The 25,093-nt window shown below is 39.5% G+C and overlaps 1 protein-coding gene across 2 annotated transcripts in view; it reads right to left on the reverse strand.

Annotated features, from left to right (window-relative positions):
- LOC104600066 (RNase L inhibitor protein-like protein) overlaps positions 1-25,093 on the reverse strand; it is a 53,909-nt gene that overhangs the window by 15,348 nt on the left and 13,468 nt on the right. For both annotated transcript variants that reach the window (XM_088887446.1, XM_088887445.1), the window contains exon 6: positions 14,075-14,211. In XM_088887446.1, coding sequence (XP_088743572.1) covers positions 14,075-14,211 — 137 coding nt within the window. The remainder of the gene's footprint in view (positions 1-14,074; positions 14,212-25,093) is intronic.

The following is a 25,093-nucleotide window of genomic DNA, read 5'->3' on the forward strand; positions in this document are numbered from 1 at the left end:
ATCTTCTTCCATAAACTTCTGCTGAAACTTCTCTTCCTTTCTCTTTTTCTTTTTATGTATTGAATTATTACAGATGTGTTCTGTAACTTGGTATCAGAGCAGGTTCTCACCTTCACTCGGCTGATTAATTAGCAGCTTATGTAGCCCAGTTGGGAGGGATTTTAGAGATTTTTCATCCCTAGTTGAAGCCCAAGGCAAGTTCTTGGAGATTTTCCCCGAAAACCCTAGATAACTGGAGAAACTTTGTTATGGGTTCTAGAGACACTTTGAAGCTGGCGCTTGGGGATCAAAGGGAAGATTTTTTCTTTTCTTCAAGGTTGATTTATGTTGGACAGTGTTTTGGAACCTTTGGTACGAGTGGTTGCACTTTCTCCTCTTCTCCATTCTGTCGGGTCCTGTGAAACTCTAGTTTTGGGTGGTTGAAGAGCAGGCTTTTGCTTGGGCTAGCAATTCTAGTTTTGTATGGAGAACTGATCATCTGATTAATTAGCAGCTTATGTAGCCCAGTTGGGAGGGTTTTTAGAGATTTTTCATTCCTAGTTGAAGCCCAAGGCAAGTTCTTGGAGATTTTTCCCAAAAACCCTAGATAACTGGAGAAACTTTGTTAGGGGTTCTAGAGACACTTTGAAGCTGGCGCTTGGGGATCAAAGGGAAGATTTTTTATTTTCTTTAAGGATGATTTATGTTGGACAGTGTTCTAGAAGCTTTGGTATGAGCAATTGCACTTTCTCCTCTTCTCCCATTTTGTCGGGTCATGTGAAACTCTAGTTTTGGGTGGCTGAAGAGCAGACTTTTGCTTGGGTTAGCAATTCTAGTTTAGGAAAGCCCTAATTTGATTTTTGTTTGCATATGTTCACTCAATGGAGCAAACTGGAGGAGAAACCAAATGTCCCACAAATTCTGGGTTTAGACATGGGGGCCTATGGAGACTCTGTTAGAGGTAGTGACCACTGTAAAGTTGGATAGAACCAATTATTTGGCCCAGTCTCAATCAATTAAGATAAATGTGTGTAGAGAGAAAAACAGGGTTACATCACCGGGAGCAAGAAGAAACCTGCAAAGGATGATCCTACCTATGACAGATGGATGCAGGAAAATTACAGTAGTGGGACGGTTAGTGAACTCCATGCAGCTACATATCAACACTACCTATGGGTGGAAACTACAAAAGAAGTGGGGGACAGTGTCGTGAGACCTATTCCCAAAAGTTGAATGTTGCCCAGGCCTACAAATTGAAGAATGATGTGAATAACCTAAGACATGGGGAGAAGCCCTTGGTTGTCTACTTCTCCATGCTGAAATCTCTTTGGCAGGAAATTGATTTGATGGAGACTGTTTTTTGGGGTTGTACAGAGAATGTTGAAATACATAGGAAGTTGGTGGAGAGAAATTGGGTTTTTGAGTTCCTCACCAGACTCAACTTGGAGTAGGATATTGTGAGGCAGAATGTTTTGGCAAAGGATGAGGAGACCTTGTCTTAGGCTTATGCTGTGGTGAGTAGTGAGGACAGCATAAGACAGGTTCAATTTGTAAAGCTGCAAGTTGATCACTATGCTAATGTCGGGATGAAGCCAAAGGTCAACACTAGAGGAAAGATGTTTATGAGTACCACAAGAAGCCTAAACATAATAAAGACACCTGTTAGAAGTTGCACCCACATGCCTACCAGACTCAAGAATGGGAACAGTGGAAAATGTGGAAATGTAAATGTAGCCACCTCACAGAGTGAACAAGGGCAGAGTGTTGAGATGTCAGTGGGAGAGCACTTGCAGCCGCTAGGGCTGAGTATGAGAAGTATGGCCGAATAACCAGTCATTTGGAGTCTACTGCTACAACATCTACTCCTTCAAAGACTATTCCTTCCTCTACTTATGCACACTCAGGTATTTGTGCCACTGCAAATCATGCTACTATTTTTGGTAATTGTAAAATCCCTTGGATAGTTGACTATGGTGCCTCTGATCATATGACCAGTCTTTTATACTTATTCATCTCTAACAAACTCCTTTCTGGCCAGGACAAAATATCCCTTGCTAATGGCTTTCATGCCCCTATTATAGGAAAGGGAGACATCAAAACCTCACATGCCCTAACCATATCATCTGTTCTTCATGTACCTAAACTTAATACCAATTTGCTTTCAATTAGTAATTTAACTAAATCCCCAAATTGTTGTAGTGTGACCTTTTTCCCTTCAAAACGTGTTTTTTTCAGGACATGAAATCTCAAAAGGTGATTGGCCATGAGACGAATGGGATATATCTGTTAGACATGCCTAAGTAGAGCCAAGTACAACCTCAGAGAACTACTTTTGTTTCAGAGTCATCTAGTCGTATTATTTTATGTCATTATCGTTTGGGTCATTTGTCCTTTTCTTCATTGAGTCTGTTGTTTCTAGGTCTATTTAAAGGAATAAGTTTGTCAAGTCTACATTGTGAGTCTTGTGAGTTCTCAAAGAATTGTAAGTCTGCAAGCAATAAAAGATCTACTGTTCATTTTAATATTGTTCACTCTGATGTGTGGGGGCCTTACCATTTACCTTGTATGGGTGGCTATAAATATTTCATCCTGTTTGTTGATGATTTGTCACAATATACTTGGATCTACCTTATGCGCTCTCATGCTGAAGTGCCTAAACTTGTGCAACAGTTCCATGAAATATATACTCACTCGGTTTAATACCCACATCAAAATATTTCGATCAAACAATACTAAGGAATACTTTTAAGAGGGATCTTACCCTCATACTTCGAAAAATTCAGGGTTGTTCATTAGAGTTTTTGTGCCTGTACTCCACAACAAAATGGAGTAGTGGAGAGGAAAAACATACATATTGTGGAAGTTGCAAGGAGTATTCTTTTCGCTACCCATGTTCCTATGAAATTTTGGGGCAATGCAGTTTTAACAACCACCTATCTTATTAACCGTATGCCTTCTCGAGTCTTAGGGTTTATGTCTCCTTTTGGTGTCCTCTTTCCTAGTGTTGATGTTTTCTCCATTCCTCTGCATGTCTTTGGTTGCACTTACTATGATCACATTCCTAGTTCTAAGAGACATAAGTTCTAACCCAAGGCTCAGAAGTGTACCTTCCTTGATTATGCCTCCACATAAAAAGGGTATTGTTGTTTTGATCCCATTAGTGGCACCCAGTTTGTTTCCATGGATGTCACATTTTTTTATGAATAACAGAAATTGATTCATTAATAATAAAGAAAGATATACAAAGAGGATAGAGGGAGAGATAAACTTCTTAACTCTCCCTCACTAAGGAAACATGATTATAGGATTACAAAACAGCCCAAAACAAATGATCCCTCCTCACCCCCTGTTTTGTTAAAGTATCGACAAAGGAGTTAGCATTCCTTTTTTTATCAATAACAGGAACTTTTATTAATAAAGGAGAAGGAGGAAAATAAAAACTCTTACCCCACCCTAAAAGTAAAATATCGCACTACAATACAGCCCAAAAGAAACAAGCTCTTCCCACCCCTTGTTTAGCTAAAACGTTTGCGAAAGAATTGGCACTCCTCTTTGACCACTGAAACTGAATTTGCATGTCTTGAGTAAGCTGGTAAATTTTCTTTTTTTCATTCAAGAATTTCCACAAACTAGCATCTTTCTTTTTCAGACAGTTAATTGTCAATCTAGAGTCACCCTCCACCAGTAACTTCCTAATATAGTTAGCATTCCTTTTCACCCATTGTACATTAATATCCATTCCTTGAGACAGCCACTTACTCCTTTTCTCGTTAATATAGTTCCACCACCTAGCTTCCTCTTCCTTTAGAAACCACTCAATAATGAACTTTGAGTCCCTTTCAATTAGAAGCTTATGAATGTGCAACTCTTTAGCCCTTTGGAGGCCTTCCAACACAGCCATTATTTCAGATTAATAAAACCATGTGTAGATGGGGACCAACTTGGACTTAAGCCAACCTTGAAAGGAATGGAGTCAGCAAATTCCAATTTCTCACCAAATCATCTGCATGGACCCCCTCAAAGAGATCCAAAGGCTTCACCCAATGGATCACTCTAATTGTAATGATGTCAAAAAGAACAGCTCTACTTCTTTCATTATCAAGAAAACTCCTTTGATTCCTTTCTTCCAAAGCTGTTCAACACACAGCCACCCTTGTGCATCTCCATAATGATCTTCCCCTCTTCTTCGGCCACCTAACAAAGGTAGAGGCAAACAAGCTTTGTATGTTTGGCAGGGGGTTCCACCTACATGCAAACAAGCTTTTTTGTAATCATCCTTCTGAGGGGGAGAGTCCTCTAGAACTGTTTTCTTCACCCCTTCCTCTGCCAGCTCCTATTGAATCTTGTTTTAAGCCCTCCACAATTACTTTCACTTCCGTGGAGTGCTCCTCTCCTTCCAACTCTCTCATTCCTTCTCTTCCTCCTCCTGCTAGTTCTCTTGTTTTTATCACTCATCCTATTCTCCAGAGGTGGTACCAATGACAAAAACTAAGGCATACACAAGTTATTCCCACATCTCTAGTTGAGTTTCAGGTGCTTCCAATCACTGAAGAGAGGATAGGTCCGACATCTCCACCACCAACACCCTCTTTTCTAGACCTTGACCTCCCCATTATTGTGGGAAAGGGTAAGAGGAAATGTACAGGTCATTGTATTTCCAAACATCTTTCTTACAACTTGTTGTCCCCATCCTACTAGTCCTTTCTAGCGTTCGTTTCCTCTCAACCCATTCCAAAGTCAATGACTAAAGCATTAGCCAAACCAAAGTGGAGGGATGCTATGAGGACTGAAATAAAATCTCTTTATAGAAATAATACCTGAGACATTGTTGACTTGCCAGATGGAAGAAACATGTTGAGTGCAAGTGGGCTTACACTATCAAGTATCATGTTGATTGGTCGATTGAGATGTATAAGGCACATCTTGTTGCCAAGGGATATACCCAGATGTATGGGGTAGATTACACTAAGACCTTTCCAGTTGCTAAAATGCCTTTTGTGAGGGTTCTTTTATCTTTGGCAGTGAGCTATGATTGGCCTCTTTGGTAGTTTGATGTTAAGAATGCATTCTTGAATGGTGACCTCACTGAAGAAGTATATATGTCTCTTCCCCCTAGTATGTATGGTAAGAAGATACAAGGCAAGTTGTGTAAAATGAAGAAGTCACTTTATGGCTTGAAGCAATCTCCACGTGCTTGGTTTTACAGGTTTATGACTGCTCTTGTTCAGTTTTGATACATTTAGACTTGAGCAAATCATACCCTCTTTGTTAAGAGTAGAAATACTCTGGTCACATTTCTAGTTTATGTGGATGATATTGTTGTTACTGACAGTGATACACAAGTTAATGATATCAAATTCCTTATGTATAACTTGTCTAGACATTTCATATGTTATGAGTGTAATCAGCCAATTCATGCATGCCTCCAAAGGCACACATATGGCTATTGCAGAAAGGGTGCTATGCTATCTTAAGGGAACTCCAGAGAACAACATACTATTTGCTAAGCATGGTCATATGAAGGTAGAAGCATATACAAAAGTTGATTGGGCAGGTAAAATAGATGACAGGAGGTCCACATTAGGCTATTATGCTATGGTAGTTGGGAATATTGCTTCCTAGAGAAGTAAAAAGCATTCAGTGGTTGCTAGATCTTTAGCTGAAGCAAAGTATAGGGTTATGACCGATGGGGTTTCTGAGTTGTTATGGCTTAGATCCTTGATGAGATGGGTATCTCGTGTGATAAGCCACTAATGTTATATTGTGATAACCAAGCAACTATTAATATTGCCCACAACCCAGTTCAGCATGATAGAACTAAGCATATTGAAGTAGATAGACACTTTATACGGGAAAGAGTGGCCTCAAGGGAGGTGTGCCTTCCTTGCATTGCATCAGAAAAGCAACTAGCAGATTTTTTGACTAAGGGAGAGTTGTAAAGTTTAGAGATGTTGGAGAAAGTGTCGAGAATGCCTGGTGTGGCACTGTTCACACCAAGAGACTTTTCATTTCTTCTTTACAAAGAAAATTACACAAGGTACCCTTGAATAGGCACCCAAATACAAAAAACCACAAAAGGTCAAAAATGCCCTCACACTCTTAACACTCCCCCTCAAGCTGAGCATAGATATTTATCATGCTCGGCTTGTTCAAATTGTTGTTGAGCTTTGATTTGGGAACAGCTTTAGTAAGACAATCAACTTACTGGTCTTCAGACCTCACATAAGGAGGACAAATCTCTCCACTAACAACTCTTTCTCTAATGAAATGTCAATCAACCTCTATATGCTTTGTGCGATCATGTTGAACAAGGTTGTGGGCTATGTTTATAGCAACTTGATTGTCACAATATGATATCATTGGAGTATCAATTTGCACTCCCATTTTTGTCAACAAGTTCTTCAACCACAACAATCCGGAGAGTCCATGTGCCATAGCTCCATACTCAGCCTCTGCACTAGATTGAGCCATAACTGATTGCTTCTTACTTCTCCAAGATACAAGATTACCACCCACCAAAGTACAATAGCCAGAAGTAGACCGCCTATCATCAATAGAACCTGTCCAGTCAGCATCAAAATAGGCCTCTACCTTCAAATGCCTATGATTAGAATACAATATCCCCTTTCCTGGACATCCCTTCAAATAGGCAAGTATTCTATTCACTGCTTGCATATGAGATAATCTAGGCATGTGCATGTATTGGCTGACCACACTCACAGCATATGATATATCTGGTCTAGTCAGACACAAGTAGAGAAGGCGACCAACAAGTCTGTAATACGCACCTTTGTCAAGAAGGGCATCTCCATCATCAACTCCCAGCTTATGATTGGGATCAATTGGAGTTTTAGTCGGTTTACAATCCAATTCTCCTACCTCTTGAAGCAAATGAATGACATATTTCCTCTAAGAAATATAAATGCCCCTCTTTGACCTTGCTACCTCAATCCCTAGGAAATACCGGAGATTTCCGAGATCCTTAATTTCGAATTCAGTAGCAAGGAAAGACTTCAGTTAAACAATCCCATAGATATCATCCCTTGTGATAACAATATCATCGACATATACTATCAACGTAGTTATTTTTCCATTTGCTCTCCTAATAAACAGGGTATGGTCAGCTTGTGATTGTGAAAAGCCATTTTTTAAGACAGCTTTCCTGAATCTGTCAAACCAAACTTGAGGGGACTGTTTAAGGCCATAAAGGGATTTCTTCAAATGGCAAACATTTCCTTCTTTCCGAGGGATGTTCACTCTTGGAGGAAGTTCCAATGTAAACTTCTTCTTGAAGGTCTCCATTTAGGAAGGCATTCTTAACATCCATTTGATACAAGGGCCAAGAATAGTGGGCAGCAGGAGACATGATAACTCGGATTGAATTCATCTTGACTATTGGCGCAAACGTTTCCTAGTAATCAATGCCATAAGACTAGGTGTACTATTTTGCCACAAGTTGAGCTTTGTACCTTTCAATTGAGCCATCAGCTTTATGCTTCACTATGTAAACCCACTTGCATCCAAATAGGAATTTTGCCTTTTAGAAGAGAAACAATTTCCCATGTCTGTTTTTTTTTTTTTTTGAGTGCCTCCATTTCCTAGTTCATAGCATCCTTCCAATGAGGGAACTGCATTGGCTCAGTAACATTGTGAAGGATAAAAATAGAAGCGATAGAAGAGACAATAGGCACAATAAGAGGGTCACAAAGTACCATAAGAGACATAGTTTGAGATAGGATACTTAGCACATGTCCTTCTTGCTTTACGAATTGCAAAAGGAAAGTTGAGGTCAGAATCTACAAGAGGAGGCTCAACAATAAATTCAACACAGGCATCGAAAACATGAAGAGGTTCAGAATCCAAATTACCTCAGTCCAGGAGGTCAAATTGTAATGGACATTCAATCTCTATAGTCATCCTCCTTCGTCTAACGAACCACTAATGCCAAGACCGAGTAATAGGAGGAGGCACGGGAGGAGGACTACTACGACCACAGGGAGGAGGAGGAGAAAAAGGATTGACAGCATCAGTTGTAGAAACCGACATACAAAAGGGAGTCCGATCTTGACTAACATCCTTCCCCTGAAGAGAAGGACGAAAGACAGAGAAGAAGGGAATAGACTCAAAGAATGTGACATCTTTGGACACATACCTTTTTCCAGAACAAGGGTCATAACAATGATACCCCTTTTGGATTGAAGAATAATCCAAGAAGACGCACTTGATAGACTTTGGATCAAATTTTAGCCTAGAAGGACTCATGTTATGGACAAAGCAAACACACCCAAAAACATTCAGAGGAAGATGAAATGTATCCTCATCAGGAAAAAGAAGCTGATGAGGAGATTGGAGATGAAGGGTCCGTGAGGTAAGTCTGTTAATAAGATATACAACTGTTTGAGCAGCACCCCCCCAAAACTGAGTTGGAACATGCATTTGGAATAACAAGCCTCTAGCAACTTCAATCACATGTATGTTTTTCCTCTCTGATACCCCATTTTGTTGGGGAGTATGAGGGCAAGAATTCTAGTGAATCACTCCTTTTTCTTCAATGAAGGTTTGTAAGTGCTTCTCAAAGTACTCCTTGGCGTTATCAAATCTAATAATCTTAATCCTCTTCTCAAACTGTCTCCACCATACTAAAGAAGCCTTTCACAATTGAAGGAACTTTGTCTCAGCTCTTGATCAAATACAACCAAGTATACCACGAGTAATCATCAACAAAGAGAATGAAATATTTGTAACCACCCATACATGGAATAGAATAAGGTCCCCAAACATCAGTATGTATTAAATGAAAAGCAACATTACTTCTTTTGTTACTTGCAAAAAAGGTTATTCTACATTGCTTTGATAGTTGACTAATTTCACATTGCAGACCATAACTAGACAACGACTCAAACAAACTAGGAAATAAAAACTTCAAGGAACCAAAAGACGCATGCCCAAGACGATGATGCCACAATTTCAATTGACTTAGTTTCTCATCATGACAAGACACAGAATGACACATCAACCCTAACATTGGAGAGTGATCAAGAAGATAAACTCCATCAGCTTCATGTCCACTGCCAATTGTCTTCCCCGTACTCGGGTCTTGAAAGACACAATGAGATGGAAAGAAGGTTACAGAGCAATTATGAGCCTTTGTAAGAGACTATGAAATTGTGGAACATGGAGTACAAAGTTCAAAGAAAGGCTATTGGTAAGTTTAACTTCACCCAAACCCGATATTGGGGTCTGGGATCCATCGACAACGGTAATCGTACCTTTCCCTGAAAAGTCTATAAGTGGTAAAGTAGGAAGGCATACCAGTCATATGATCATTGGCTCCTATGTCAATTATCTAAGAGCTAGAGAGTGGGACATGACACGCAAGTGCAATACCTGATTTTGCAAAGGCACTAGAAGAAGCATTTGAACCAATAGAATCATGACTTGCAGTAGCAACATGAGCATTTACTTTCTTTCCAGTTTTAAACTTCTCAGGTTTCAGGTGGGAATTTAGCTTCCAGCATCTATCCTTGGTATGCTTCGGCTTCTTACAGTATTCACAAAATACCTCTTCATGTTTACCAAAACTCTATTTAAGCTTTGTGGGCACAGGAGTAGTGTGCTCACTTATAGACACTTGCATCATAGCATTCCTCCTACTCTCTTCATTCTGTACAAGAGAATATGCTGTGGAGAGTGACCAAATATCAGCACTAAGGATGTGTTGCCTAGTGAAGTCATAATCAACATTCAATCGAGCAAGAAAATTGAAAACTCGAGTTTTTTCAATGTACTTCCTGTATTGTTCAACATCAACAAGATCTTTCCACTCCAAAGCCTCAAGATGATCAATTTCTTCCCAAATTGATTGTAAGGAGGAATACATGGCCACTTATTTCTCCCCCTATCGCATATTACATGCTTCTCTTCGCAACTAATAGATTCTAGCAATGTTTTTCGCTTGAGAATAAGTTGCAGTTAATCTGTCCAAATATCTTTAGCTGTTGGAAGGAACATATAGTTACGAGCAATGTGTGGCTGCATAGAGCATACAAGCCATGACATAACCAACAGATTATCTTGCTCCCATTTGGAATAGTGTGGATCTTCAGGCTTCGACTTAGCTTCCTTACCGGTAATAATTCCGAGCTTACCTCTTCCACCGATTGTAAGCTTGGATGATTGAGACCATTCAAGAAAATTTGTCCCATCAAGTTCTACAGTAGTGATCTGTCCTTTGGCATTGTCATTGCTTCCCGAGAGAACATAGATAGGTACGCGGACATCTTTGTGTGAGTCCATTAATAGCAGCCCCTCCAAAAAAAATTTCTCACCAGCACCACAATCTTCTAACAACAGCTGAACTCCCAAAAACCTTTTCCACAAGGTTAGACACAAGTTACAACAAAAAACCTAGGAAAAATAGGTACTAACAACAAAATATGGGAAGAAAAGAATTCCCAAAATAAAGTTTTAGGGCTCTAAAAAATTCAGGACTACTTCATACAGTCCCAGGGGTTTACCACGACTCAAACACAAGAGGTTTCAGCAGCAACCAATCCAACATACGAGCATGCAAGCCCTAAATTCTAGATCTGGATTTTTTGCCAATTTTCATCCAAAACAACTTCAAACCACCATGGAACTTATACCAAAATTCCCCTAAAATCAGGGTGAATCAGTGACCATCAAAAACCCATGAAGATGTCGCCAACTGTACGGACTGCTGACGTCAATTGGCGGTGTGCTGACATCAGCAGATCTGTCTGTGAGTCACGACCAGCAGCAAAGAGTTTTCTTGATCGTGCGTAGCTCTGATACCAAGTTGTAAAGTTTAGAGATGTTGAAGAGAGAAGAGAAGAAGAAAAAGAAGAAGTGTCAAGAATGCTTGGTGTGGCATTGTTCACACCAAGAGACTTTTCATTTCTTCTTTACAAGCAAAATTACAAAGGTGCCCTTGAATAGGCACCCAAATACAAAAAATCACAAAAGGACAGAAATGCCCTCACACTCTTAACTAGGAGTTCCAAAAGCAAAGCTACAACATTATGTAAGAGAGCTGGGCACGATTGACATCTATGCTTAGCTTGAGGGGGAGTGTAGAGATAATGGGCCGAATGGACCTTAGTTCCTTATTTAAGTTATGTTTATGTTTATGTTCTTTTAAGTAGTGCCCTTAGTTATGGGCCTGTTTTTTTTGTTTTCTATTATTTCTTTAGTGTTGGCCGCCTATTAAGGGTATTCATGGAAATATGCTCAGATTACAATTAAAGAAATAAAAGATATCTTTGGAGACTGGAGAGAGGGATCGAGCTCTTCTCTTCTCTCTTCCCTTCTCTTCTCTCACCTTCTTCCATAAACTTCTGCTAAAACTTCTCTTCCTTTCTTTCTCTTTTTCTTTTTCTGTATTTTCTGAATTATTACAGGTGTGTTCTGCAACTCGAAGGTTTCCACAAATGTAGTATCAAGAGATAGAATACAGGTTTGGAAGAGGAACTACATCTCTCTTCAGGGTCGTATTACTTTAGTAAAGGTTGCTCTAGCAAATCGTCTAGTTTACTTTATCTCGGTCTTTAGAATGCCACAAAGGGAGGTTTTGAAGGTAGAGAAAATTATGAGGGATTTCTTGTGGAAGCCTAGGGAGGGAAGGAAAGACAATGTGGTTAGGTGGGAAGTTGTGTTTGCACCTCACGCCTCTTTGTGAGGAGTATGTTATATGTTTACTTTTAGTTAATAAAACTGCTATTATCTATCAAAAAAATACAGGTAATGGAACAGGTCATGTGGCATCAGATATTCAGAAGGTGACAACATCTAAGATCTCCACACTATTTAATAGATCTCCAATGTTAAAATTGGGTAAAGGTCCCAAAAAATCAAAATGAAGACTATAGAGGAAAAATTAAATCAGGAAGCCCACCTCTGAATAACAGCGAAGATGATTTGACAGCACATTTCAGTAATTTAGATCAGTGCCACATAGATACGATAATATCTTTTTAGAATAACCTATTATCCTGCTTATTGAAGCTTTATTTTCTTGAGAGACTTAATTTCCCAAGGATATTTTAATCTGAAAACCATAAGCATTAACAAATCTTGAAGTTCTCTAAGTATTCCAATAATTCATTTTCTCATGAAACATTAAATGTTCTTGATAACACAGATTTTCAAGGCGGCGTGAGATCTGAAGCCCACCTCCTCTCACTGTCCTGCATCATATTCTATTTTTCTCTAAAATTTGGGAGATCAAACAGAGGTGAATAGAAGGATAACTGTTGGCCAAGCTGCAAAGTGCAAAACTATCAAAGAATATTGGATGGTGAATAGAGATTTTTGTATTTGTCGGGCACCTTTTGAGGGAAGAGTAGCATGGCAGGGATAACTCTTGCTTTTGTATTTTATTCTTGGACTTTTTTTTGATAGAAGGATAACTGTTGGCCAAGCTGCAAAGTGCAAAACTATCAAAGAATATTGGATGGTGAATAGAGATTTTTGTATTTGTCGGGCACCTTTTGAGGGAAGAGTAGCATGGCAGGGATAACTCTTGCTTTTGTATTTTATTCTTGGACTTTTTTTTGATAGATATACTTTCTATATTTTTTTCATCATTAATCTGCTCCAATCAGCTATTAATAAAATATAGAGATTTTTTTCGGCTCTCCCATCAGTTACAAAATATTTACAGAATGGTTTTCATGGTTATATATATCTAGCGTTCTAGCTTGATACTTATTTTCTTCACTTCAGTAACAGATAGCATTGGAACTAGTGCCTAAAAGGCTGTAAAATAGCAGAGTAATCATGTTAAACCTATCTCTTTGTAAGAGTGGGGAAGGAGGATAGGCAGCAATTAATAGATGACCAATTAAGTATATGCAGATAAGATATGCATATGGTAAGCTGAACTTAAGAAAACTCATGGTTGCAACTTGCTATGGTGTCTGTCAAGTGTCAACCAATTCCTCTAAACGTCCAGCTGGAGGAGAAAAACATTTTTAATTCTACAACTAGACCAGTGTTTTAAAAGTGCAAGGCGCAAAAAAGGCGCAGGAGTCAATTTGCACCTAAGGCGCAAGGCAAGGAGCATGCCTTTTTAAGCAAGGCATAAAAAACAACAAAAATAAATAAAAGCCAAAAAATCAAAAAATTATTAAACATAAAATTAATAAAAATATAAACTTACGTTTTAGAATAAATGTTTTAAAAAACCTATTATCTAAAATTAAAATACATAAATATAACATGTAACACATATTCAAATGAGAATTTAAAAATAAAAGTAAATATATAAAACATTTTCAAGCATATAAAACCCACAATCTCTTTTTCTCAATTGCATTACTTCAACTAGCTAATGTGATGTAAAACATATTACATTCCTGATTCTACGATCCGCCTTTGTGTCACGCCCCTCGAGGCAAGCCCAAACAAGTCCATGTTAGGTCTTAAATTCTTAGTTCTCACACAAAAAACAATTATTTTATAGTTTTAATTGCTTTTTAAGAAGATATTTTATTAGGACGAATGAATGAACAACATTACCAAATAGGGCTACGCCTAGGACAACAAATAATGATTTTATAGTTTTAATTGCTTTTTAAGAAGATATTTTATTAGGATGAATGAATGAACAACATTACCAAACACTAGACACAAAAAAAAAACAAAAAAGCGTCAAATTTTCAAAAGGCGCACGCCTGGGCTGAGACGCAAATTGCACTAGGCGTGCGCCTTTTGAAAGGGCTACGCCTAGGACCTGGGCAAGGCACCTACCCTAAAATGCACCTCTCTTGTGCGCCTAGGCGCGCCTTTTAAATCACTGAACTAGACACGCATGCACACATACATGTCATTAACCAAACACCCATGGAGAACCCATCTTTTATAAAACAATTGTTTTCTTCTCTCTTTTACATGAATAAATGCAACATAGGATCCAAGACAAGTAACAACAAAAGGAAAGAGAAAAATGTCTAAAATTCCGAATCTGCAAATGGAGGCAACAGATGCACATACATGAAATAGATGTTTGTGAATTATCTAGAAATAGAAAAAGAAAGAAAGCCAAAAATTGAAAAAGGTAGTTAAGGATTCATACAAAGACGAGGAGCAGCACAACGAAGCTTCACAAAAGGCACATCACTCAAACGTGCCCATGAACAATCCACCACAGCCAATCCTTTTCTCCTTATTAAGACAAGGTCCTCTTTTGAGATGCATTGCCTTCCAACAGGACTGCCACATGGAAGATAGGCATAAGATTAATTACAGGTAGAAACTTATGAGGACCATCTTTAAAAATTAAATCTCCTGTTTCTTGGAAGGAATTAGTTAATAGGTTATAAAAAAAGAAATAATGGGATTGATGAAGAATTGAAATAGTTGCAAGAGAGGATCAACAGACTTTATTCTCTTCTTATGTAGTCTTTTCTGTATTTTGTAGGTACCATGGATATCTTAGTTCATTTTTACTTTCAGTAAGTAGGGTCTAGGTATGAGAATGTGTCCATTAATCTTTCTTTTGTGTTGCTTTAACTTATCCTGGAGATTGAATAACTCTTTTGACAAGTTTTCATTTTTATTTCTTTTTTTTCTTTTTCTTTCCTAAGGTGTTATAAGAACACCAGTCTTTTTTATGGCACTCCCCCACCCTAAAGAAAACGACATGTAAATAGTTGTTACCTTTTGGTTGAAGAAGAGAATGAAGAATTGAAATCATTGCAGTTCTCTTGGTCATGTGATATTACCCCTGGGAGTTATTTCTACTTCTACATGTGATACCTAAAATTCCCAGAGTGAGAGAACTCAAATCTCTCTCAGCGACCACTTTGATTAAGACCTAATTCTACTTTTTAGATTATTCCAAAAGTTTACTCAAGTTTCCTCTTTTCCTGCATAACCAGGGAAAATCTCAGTTCAGCCAATGAAAACATTAATTTTCCCCATAACCATTCCAAATACAGGCCCAGATAACCTAGCCTACTTCGGTCATAAACTGAAACCTTAATGTCCAACAGCCCTAGGTTACCTCAGTTTTCCCAGGCCTGTACCATGTCAGGAATTCTACCATATTAGAGTTACGAGACTATCCATGAATATGGTATTAATGGTCACATGCTCACCAGACTGTCCAATCAGCTATGCTGCACCTGAAGATATACGACTAAAGAGAATGTCCATGGCCAGGACAACTCAGTTGGATTTATTAGGATTAAACAACCCCCTATGATAGGCCAAATAATTGATTGACTTCCTTCAGGTCCTTGTGTATAGCAGGGACATCAGACTATGATAACAATATATGTAGCTAAACCCCATTAAAAGATTAAATTCCACCTAATAGAAGAAATAGTAGAGTACTTAATCTTCTCCTAATGCTGCAGGGTAGCTTCTAAATGATGCTAGACTAGGCCACTAGGGTTAGTTGGTTTTGTACCATTTGGCTTCATTTGAATAAAATTTTACTTTTTCTCCTCCCCTCCCAAAAAAAAAAAGGTTAACAAGACAGGCTCTTTGATTTCATGGATCACTACTTGTGATTGAGGTCATGGTGCTACATGGACCTAGTTCACAATTGATCCATTTAGTTTGCTCGAGGAGAAGTGGAGAACAAAGGATGGCAAATAGACCCGTGAATGTTTAAGGAAAGTTGTATCAGTTAAATGCTTAGTCCATCAACTGAAAAGAGAAAGATCGTAAGTATCAGATATGCTATTGCATACATTGGATGACATGAAATCCAAAAAGATGTATGCTAAATTTTGTATTTGATCATAAACACAGAAAATAGTATCTTAATAGCCCCGGAATATGGCAGACAAATTAATATAAATGCCAAGCTTGACAAAATGTCAATGAGGACAAAACTTTGCAGGGATGCAAATAAATCTTGAAAATAAAGGGGAAAAAGGTTCTTGGAACATGTAAGTTTAGCCAACTAAACCCATAAAAGATATAAATGCATGAGAGATGCCAGTCAGTTGGACATGCCAGGATCATTTCAAGCCAAGTTACACCACAAACAGGGGGTTCTCCCCTCCCCCGGCTTGCACTTCAAAGGTTGTTTTGGAGGAGAACCCCCTGTTTAAAAGCCCTATAGTCCAATCTTCTGCGGAACTTAGTGCAGACCACTTGGAGCCTGGTATGTTGCACCAATCCTCTTTGGTTCTTATTTGTGATTCGGTTAATCCTCCCCTCTCTCCTTTTGTTTTGTCTGTCCAGCCAGAAGGTATTTCCAGGTCCTGTCCTGCAGCGGCCATTCCTAGTGATTCTGTGGAAGTAACAGAAGAGATAGGGGATGTTGAGGCTGTAGAAGAGTCTAAGGAGGAAGGGGAGTGAATCTGGGAATTAATAGTGATCCTTTTCGAGCAGTTGGTAGAGATGGAAATGCATTCCAGGTTGGGATCAGAAGAAGGGGCTGAACTTCCAGGGGCTAAATCTAAGGAAAAGAAGAGGGAGATTAATAAGAGTGGTGCTGGAACTAAAAAGGCAATTAAAAATTTAGCAGGGATAAGAAAAAAGGACAAGAAGTAACTCAGACAAAAGATCTGGGGAGAGAGAGACTTCTAGAAGAAGAAAAAAGCAGATGAATGAAGTCGAAAGACTTTAAGTGTGGTGTGGATTATGAAAGAGGAGGCACAGGAAGGAAGGAAAGAAAGTTGGGTTAAATTAAGCTGAATCTTTGGGCCTTTTTGTTTATATTTCCATGAAGATAATCAGTTGGAATGTAAGGGGATTGGGGAGCTCAAGAAAAAGAAGTGTAATTAGGAAGTCCTTAGGAAAGAGAAGCCGACCACTGTCTTAATTCAAGAGTCAAAGCTGACAAAGGTGGATGGAAGATGGGTGAGGAGTATATGGTCAGCTAGAGGGTTAAGCTGGGCCTAGGCGTTTACACAATCATGGGGAGCATCAGGAGGCATCATTACTCCATTACAATATGGAAGAATGAAGAGGTGGACGGTACTGAAGAACTAATTGGCAATTTTATGATAACAATCAAATTGAGAAGGAAAGAGGATAGCTTTGAGTGGGCCTTAACCAATATTTAGGAACATAACTCATATAGGGAAAGGGATATTTTTGGGAGGAGCTTGCAGCCATTAGGGGTCTTTGGAATGGCCTATGGTGTTTAGGAGGCGATTTCAATGTCATAAGAGTCCTAAATGAGACTACCAATCCAAACCATAGGGTCACCTCTAGCATGAAAAAAGTTCAACCTTTTTGTGGACTCATGAGCTGAGAGAGCTACCCATGTTGCAAGAAAATTTCACTTGGTCCAATTTCCAAGAAGAACCCCTGTGTTGTAAATTAGATAGATTCTTATTCTCTTTAGATTGGGAATCTACTTGGAGGGGACTGGTAGTAAGGGCTCTCCCTAGACCTACTTCAAATCATTGTCCAGTTAGGTTATCCCAAGAAAATTGAGGTGGACTTTGTCCTTTCCGGTTTGAAAACATGTGGTTGCTTCATCCTAATTTTATCAAAAAGGTTTAATTGTGGTGGGAAGAAGACCAAGTGGAATTCAGGTGGAAAGGGTACAAGTTTTATAAAAAGATACAGGCCCTGAAAGCTAGGATCAATCAAAGCCTGGAATAAGGAGGAATTTGGGAGAGTGGAAGAAAGAAAGGAGTGGATTGCCAAAAGGATTCAAGAAATTGATGTAGGTGAGGCAGAGAGAAGATCGACAGTAGGAGAGAGGGAAGAGCGTTGGAAGCTGAAACAGGAGTTGGAGGAAATCATTAGGAAAAAGGAGATATGTTGGAGACAAAAATCTAGGTGTAAGTGGCTGAAGGAGGGAGATGGGAGATAGCAAGAGCTTTTGTGGATTTCAAATCCATTTATGACAGCCCAAGAAGAGAGAGAGAGAAAAGAGAAGAGAAGAAAAGAATTTTGAGGTCCAAGAAGTAAAAAATGTTGTTTTTTCAATAGAAAGATCTAAATTCCCGAGCCCCGATGGTTTCACGGTGGCCTTTTAACAAGATTGCTAAGATATTATAAATGGTGACTTAATGGAGGTCTTCTCGAAATTCTTTGAGAGAGGTAAGATAAATTCGAGTGCCAATGATATTTTTATAGCTTTGATTCCTAAAAAGGTCAATACAAATCACCCAAAGGATTTTAAATCCATAAGCCTAATTGGTAGTATGTATAAGGTAATCTCAAAGGTTTAGCAGAAAGAATAAAAAAAGTACCACCATCCTTGATTTCTCCGAAACAAGGGGCGTTTGTGTCAGGAAGACAAATTATTGATCAGATCCTTATTGCCAATGAGTATGTGGGTTACAGAAAAAGACAAGGGGAAAAGGGTCTGATTTGCAAAGTCGACTTAGAGAAGGCCTATGATTTGGTGGATTGGGGTTTTTTACTAGAAGTATTGAAAATTAGAGGTTTTGGAGAGAGGTGGTGTAATTAGGTTAAGGGTTGTGTCTCTTCATGCCTTTATTCCATTCTCGTTAATGACGTAACCAAGGACTTCTTCCCGGCAAAAAAAGGTTTAAGACAAGGGGACCCTCTTTCCCCTTTCCTTTTCACCCTAATAGTTGATGTTTTGAGTGTCCAGATTACTGAGCTGATGCTAGAAACTTGTTTAGAGGGTGGAGAGTAAGGAGGGGGGAAATAGTTGTTACCCACCTTCAATTTGGTGATGACTTAATTCTTTTTTGTGAAGGAAATCCGGAGGAGTTGGAAAATCTAAAGGTGTTGGTAAAGAATTTTGAAAAGGTCTCCAACTTGAGAGTAAATTGGAATAAAAGTTGTGTAGTTGGAGTTAATAAGCAAGAAGTAGAGGTGGCATCTTTGGCTAGATCTCTAGGTTGTAAGGCAAGTGATTGGCCTCTTAAGTATCTAGGCTTACCTTTGGGAGGAAACCCGATGTCAGATAGCTTTTGGTACCCAGTTTTGGAATGATTCTCAAAGAGACTAGCGGGATGGAAAAGAAACTACATCTCGTTAGGGGGTAGAATCACTCTAATTAAGTCAACACTAGCAAATTTTCCAATGTATTTTTTTGTCAACCTTCAAATTGCCTGTTAAGATTGCAAACTAGATTGAAAAAATAATGAGAGATTTTCTATGGGAACCTGGTGATTCTAAAAAGGATCATACAGTAAAGTGGGAAGTGGTGTCTAGAAAGAAAGACAAGAGAGAGCTTAGGGATTGGAAAATATCAAATTAAGAAACACAACATTGTTAGGCAAATAGTTCTCAGGCCCAATTGGAGCTGAGATCTATGCAGTTATGGAAGGAGTCCGGAAAGCTAAGGAATTGAACATCAAGAAACTTATAAATGAAGGGGATTCAGAGGTGGTGATAGGGTGGCTGACTAAAGATAAAAATGATTTATGGAAGTATAATAATGAGAAGAGGAAATTCAAGTGGCTGGTGCGGGAGATGGAAGTTAAGACATGTTGGATTAAAAGATCTGCTAATTCCCTAGCTGACGGTTTAGCTAAACAAGGAGCAGAAAGAGATTCATTGTTTTGGGCTAAGTTGTAACGTTAGTGTCTTTGTATTTTCTTTTTTCCTTTCTTGAAGCTCTTTGTGACTCTTGGAAGATAAGTGTGTTTGTCTTCCACTTGTAAATTTTCTACTGATGAATTAATGAAAGTGTTATTGATCAAAAAAAAAACATTGTAAGGCAAATAGTTATGGAGGTTTCCTAAGGAGCAAGAAAGCTTATTGCACAAGGTGATAAAAAGTAGTCATGGAATGGCAGCAAATGGATGGAATGCTAGAATCGACCCTAGGGCTTCGCACTTTTCCCTGTGGAAAGACATTGCTGGTGTCGTGCTTGTCTTCTCTCATTTCATCAGGAATGATGCTTGCATAAGCAATAAGATTCTTTTTTGGGAGGACTTGTGGATTGGGGAATCTACCCTTAAGGATAGATTCGGAACTTGTATTCCCTTTCTTTGAAAAAGTTTCAAATTATCTCTTCTTTTCGTGTTTCTGGGGATTCTTGGGATCTGGGACTAAGGAGGGGTTTGAGGGACTCGGAAGTGGGTTTGGCATATCTTTTTTCTCTTCTATACCCAGTTTTGAAAAATCTTGATTTTTCAAATTCTTTGATTTCTTTCTGTTACAGCTGTTGCAAGTGGACGATTAGTTGTGCCAACGTGGCCTCCTCTTGTAAAACTGATTAACTGCTTTCTGTTGGTTTGTTCCAGTAGTCTTTACAATCTCCCCTTCCTTTAGAGCGACCTTTTATAGTTGTTGTTAGTGGATTGTCAGCTTAAGATGTTGTTAGTCAGTTAGTTTCTTTCTTTCTTATTAGTTTGTTTCAAGGGAGTGCCACCAGAGGCATACTTGTAATCTCCCATTCCTCTTATATTAAGTTAATATAAATAACTAAACTAGCGGCAGCCAGAAGTAGTTGGTTTTTTTGTCTCTCAATCATATCTTCCACTTCTTCGGTTTCTCCCATTTGAACCTGCTTCGTCCTCTTTTCTTCTTTGATTTCTTGGACATGGAAGACAGAGAAACCCTAGCAGACTACTTGTGGCTCTTCCTTTGGGTTCTTCCTTGGTCGTAATATCAAGGAGACCCTAGTAGAAGAAGGGCGATGCAGAAAAAGACTCCCTTTCTTATCTGTTCGATGCTGTGAAGTTAGTTTTTGGTTGGCACCTTCGTACAGGTGCTGGACAGGGTATGTGTTCTTGTTTTTTTTTATGGCCAATGGTGTGAAGGCCTTATTTCTTGGTTTTATACCTTCGTTTGGATGCTGGATTGTTAGATTGCATCGGACTGCTAGTAAACTATTCTAACAACTGGTGTTGGACTGATTATTGGGCTGTTTTCATGACTGAACCATCACTAAGTTGATTTCAGCAGTTTTTTTTGTTTTTTTCCACATTCCAGAAGTAAATTCCTTGAGGGTTGGTATTCTAATTGTGGCTGTTGTGTAGTTGTGTGGGATTTGGTCTGATTCAGCAATACTCTATGGCAAACTATGATTCAACTTCATCGGGGGTTACACCGATCCGCAGCACAGCTGGTATGGGAAGTGAAAACATGATGTTTCCTATGCCCATTACCCCTTTAAATGGTCTAAACTACCTGGAGTGGACTAAAAGTGTAAAACTTTATGTAACGGCAAGGGGAAAAGCTGGTTACATAAATGGAAGGGTGAAAGAACCCAAGAGTGAGACAACTGAACATGATAGGTGGGACCAAGAAAACAGTATGGTGATGTCTTGGCTCCTTGCAGCCATGGAACCTGATGTGAAGAACTTTATGTGGGCAGACACTGCTAGTGAGATTTGGGAACAGGCCAAAACTACCTATTCTGAGCAAAGGCATTATGCCAAGGTTTACCAATTGCAAGCTGAATCCTCAACCTGTAAACAGGGAAATCGTAGTTTGTCTTCCTATTGTTCAGCCCTTACTTCCGTATGGAAAGAATTGGATCATTATCAGGCTCTAAAGTGGAAGCATGATGACGATGCTAAGGCCTACAGGAAGCTGGTTTCTCAACAGCGTGTGTTTGCCTTCTTGTTGGGATTGAACCCTGCCTATGAACCCTTGAGAGTTCAGATCTTAGGAAGCAAAGAGTTGTCGTCGGTTCACGAGGTATATGCTCTTGTTCAATCGAAAGAAAGTAGGCGGAGTGTGATGGTTACAACCGAGGGGGAGCAACAAGTTGCTTTGGCTGCAATGAGTAATAACATGGGGAAGAAAAGTGACACCAAGAAGGCTGATATAAAGACAAGTTTTGTACCCACTGTCGGCGCTCACGGCATACACGTGACACATGTTGGGACATTCACAGGAAACCCAAGTGAGCAGTGAAGAATCAAGAACAGGGTAAAGGGCAAGGTCAGAAGAAGATGAACATAGCACATAATGCAGCACATGTGGCAACCCAAGATACTCAGGTTGTCGGTACTACCCGGGACCACCTTACTAATTCTGACCCCAAGGAAGATATAATGAATTCCTTCAGAGACCACCTGGAGTCATATGGTAGGGCTTTGCGACAGATGGATAGTTCAATCACTAGTACTCCTACTTCATTTGCATCTACATCAGATAATGTGGCTTCTGCATTCCATGTCACTACTACCACTGGTTCCCCTTGGATCATTGACTCAGGGGTCTCTAACCACATGACCAGTAAGCCGAACTTGTTTCAGACTTATAGCCTTTTGTCAGGAAGGGATAAAGTGAGGCTTGCAGATGGATCATTCTCCTCCACTACAGGCCAAGGATAAATCTCTTCCCCATGACCTTAACCTGAATTGTGTATTGCATGTCCCTCAACTTCCTATAAATTTGCTTTCAATTAGTAGTATCACAAGCTCTTTAAACTATAGTGTAACATTTTTTCCTGGTTCATGTGTTTTTCAGGATCTAACTTCTGGGAGGACAATTGGTAGAGGAAGCTTAGTGGATGGTCTCTACATTCTCGACAACAAAGCTAGTCTCTCGGTGTCATCCTCAGAGTCACATAGTCAATCAAATAAGAGTCAAATTTTTTTGTGGCATAATCGGTTAGGTCATGTTACTTTTGAAATAGTAAAGTCTTTGTTTCCGGTTTTATTTAAGTCATGTTCAATGTCAAAGTTCCAATGTCAAACGTGTCAGTTAAGCAAACAATGTAGAACAACTTTTCACTCAAATAATAAAAGATCAAGTGTTCCTTTTCGTGTTGTGTATTTTGATGTATGGGGGCAAACTACTATAATCTTTGAGGGCGGATATAAGTACTTTATCACATTGATCAATGACTACTCTCGCTATACAAAGGTATTCCTATGCGTAGTAGAGACGAAGTTCCAAAGATTGTGAAAGACTTCCAAAGGATGGTATTTACGCAATTCCATGTTGAAATACAGATCTTCCAATCCGACAATGCAAAAGAATATTTCCATGGTGAGTTCAATGAGTTCTTTGCCTCCCACGGATCTATTCATAGGAGCTCATGCGCAAAAACACCACAACAAAATGGTGTTGCAGAAAGAAAAAACAGACACCTCCTTGGGGTAGCTCACGGGATGATGTTACACATGAATGTTCCAAAAAGGTTTTGGATGGATGCTATACTTGCAACTGCTTATGCCATCAATCGCATGCCCTCCAGAGTGCTGAACTACATGGCCCCTCATCAGTTGTTGTTTCCTCAGTCCCCTTTATTTTCCATTCCCGTGAGAGTTTTTGGTTGTCGTGCCTTTGTCCATGATTTGTCTCCGTCTCGAGGTAAGTTAGACCCTCGGTCCATTCCTTGTATCTTTCTAGGGTATCCCTCCTCTCAAAAAGGGTATCGGTGCTTTGATCCCGTTGGTCATAAGTTTTTTGTGTCTATGGATGTGTCCTTCTTTGAGTCTAAACCATTCTTCATTGCTTCTCCTCAGGGAAGAGTAGTAGTGTGGAAGAGGAGAAGCAAGTTCAGGTCCACCAAGTCTCTCTTCCTTCTATTCCGGGCCTTGCTCCCTTTCGTGTCTTCAAACGTACACGCCGTAGAGATCAGCAATGTGATAGAGATGTGGAGCATCCAAACATTGAGCAACCAACACTGTTAGACTCCCAGGAGGTAAGTCCAATCCCTGTTGCACCTACTAATACCCCTACTCCTACTGCGGATGACCTTGACATTCCTATTGCTCAAAGAAAGGGAGTCAGGTCATGCACTACCAAACACCCCATTACCAGTATGTCTCCTATGATCACATTTCCCCCTCATACCGAGCCTTTCTATCCGCAGTTGATTGCATCCATGTTCCCAGAAATGCTGTAGAAGCCTTAAAATGCCCCGAATGGACAAATGCCATGAAGGAGGAGATTAATGCTCTTCATAAAAATCAAACTTGGGAATTGGTGGATCTTCCAAGGGGGAAAGACCCCGTGGGGTGTAAGTGGGTGTTTACAGTTAAACACAAGGCAGACGGGACAGTTGAAAGGTACAAAGCAAGATTAGTAGCCAAAGGGTACACTCAAGTGTACAGGGTTGACTATGATGAGACTTTTGCTCCAGTAACTAAGATGAACTCAATTAGGGTTCTCTTGTCATTAGCTGCTAACCTTGACTGGGAATTGCATCAACTGGACATAAAGAATGCTTTTTTAAATGGTGACCTAGAGGAGGAAGTATACATGGTTCAACCCCCTGGATTCTGTGCCAAGGGAAGTGAAAATAAGGTGTGCAAGCTGAGAAAGTCTCTTTATGGTTTAAAACAATCTCCCAGAGCTTGATTCAGTAAGTTTCACATGGCAGTTCAGCAGGTAGGCTTCAAACAATGTCAGTCTGATCATACACTCTTTGTGAAGAGATGTCAGGAACAGGTTGTTGTATTGATAGTGTATGTGGATGATATCATCATTACAGGAAATTGGAGTTCAGAAATACAAAAATTGAAACAATTCCTTGCATCTAAATTTGAAGTGAAAGATTTAGGTCCCCTGAAGTATTTCCTTGGAATTGAAGTCGCCCGCTCAGAAAGGGGTATCTTCATTTCTCAAAGAAAATACACCCTTGATCTATTACAAGACACAGGCAAATTACGTGCAAGGCCAACAGATACGCCCATGGATGTTGATCACAAGTTGGGTGACTGTGATGGTGAACCTCTGAAAGATGTGAAACAGTTCCAAAGGTTAGTGGGAAAGCTGATTTATTTGTCCATGACCCGTCCAGACAATGCCTATTCAGTTGGGGTTCTAAGCCAATTCATGCACTCTCCTAAGAAACCACACATGGAGGCAGCAGAGAGAGTTCTTAGATACTTAAAAAAGTATCCCGGAACAGGTCTACTATTCAGTAAAACATAATCACCTAAAGGTGGAAGTCTTTATAGATGCTAATTGGGCAGGTGTTGTGGATGATAGAAAGTCCACGAGTGGGTATTGCACATTTGTGGGAGGAAACCTAGTGACCTGGAAAAGCAAGAAACAAAGTGTGGTAGTAAGGTCAAGTGTTGAAGCTGAATATAGAGCTATGGCACATGGGGTGGCTGAAGTCCTTTGGCTAAAAAATTTTCTAGGGGAGCTTGGAGTTGTTGTTCATAATCCTATGTCTCTTTACTGTGACAACAAGGCAGCCATAAACATCGCCAGCAACCCTGTCCTACATGAGAGGACCAAGCACATTGAGGTGGACATCCCTTATGTCAACTCCAAGGAACAA

Source organism: Nelumbo nucifera, chromosome 5 (genome assembly GCF_055504915.1).
Source record: "Nelumbo nucifera cultivar China Antique chromosome 5, China Antique-T2T, whole genome shotgun sequence".
NCBI classification, from domain to species: domain Eukaryota; kingdom Viridiplantae; phylum Streptophyta; class Magnoliopsida; order Proteales; family Nelumbonaceae; genus Nelumbo; species Nelumbo nucifera.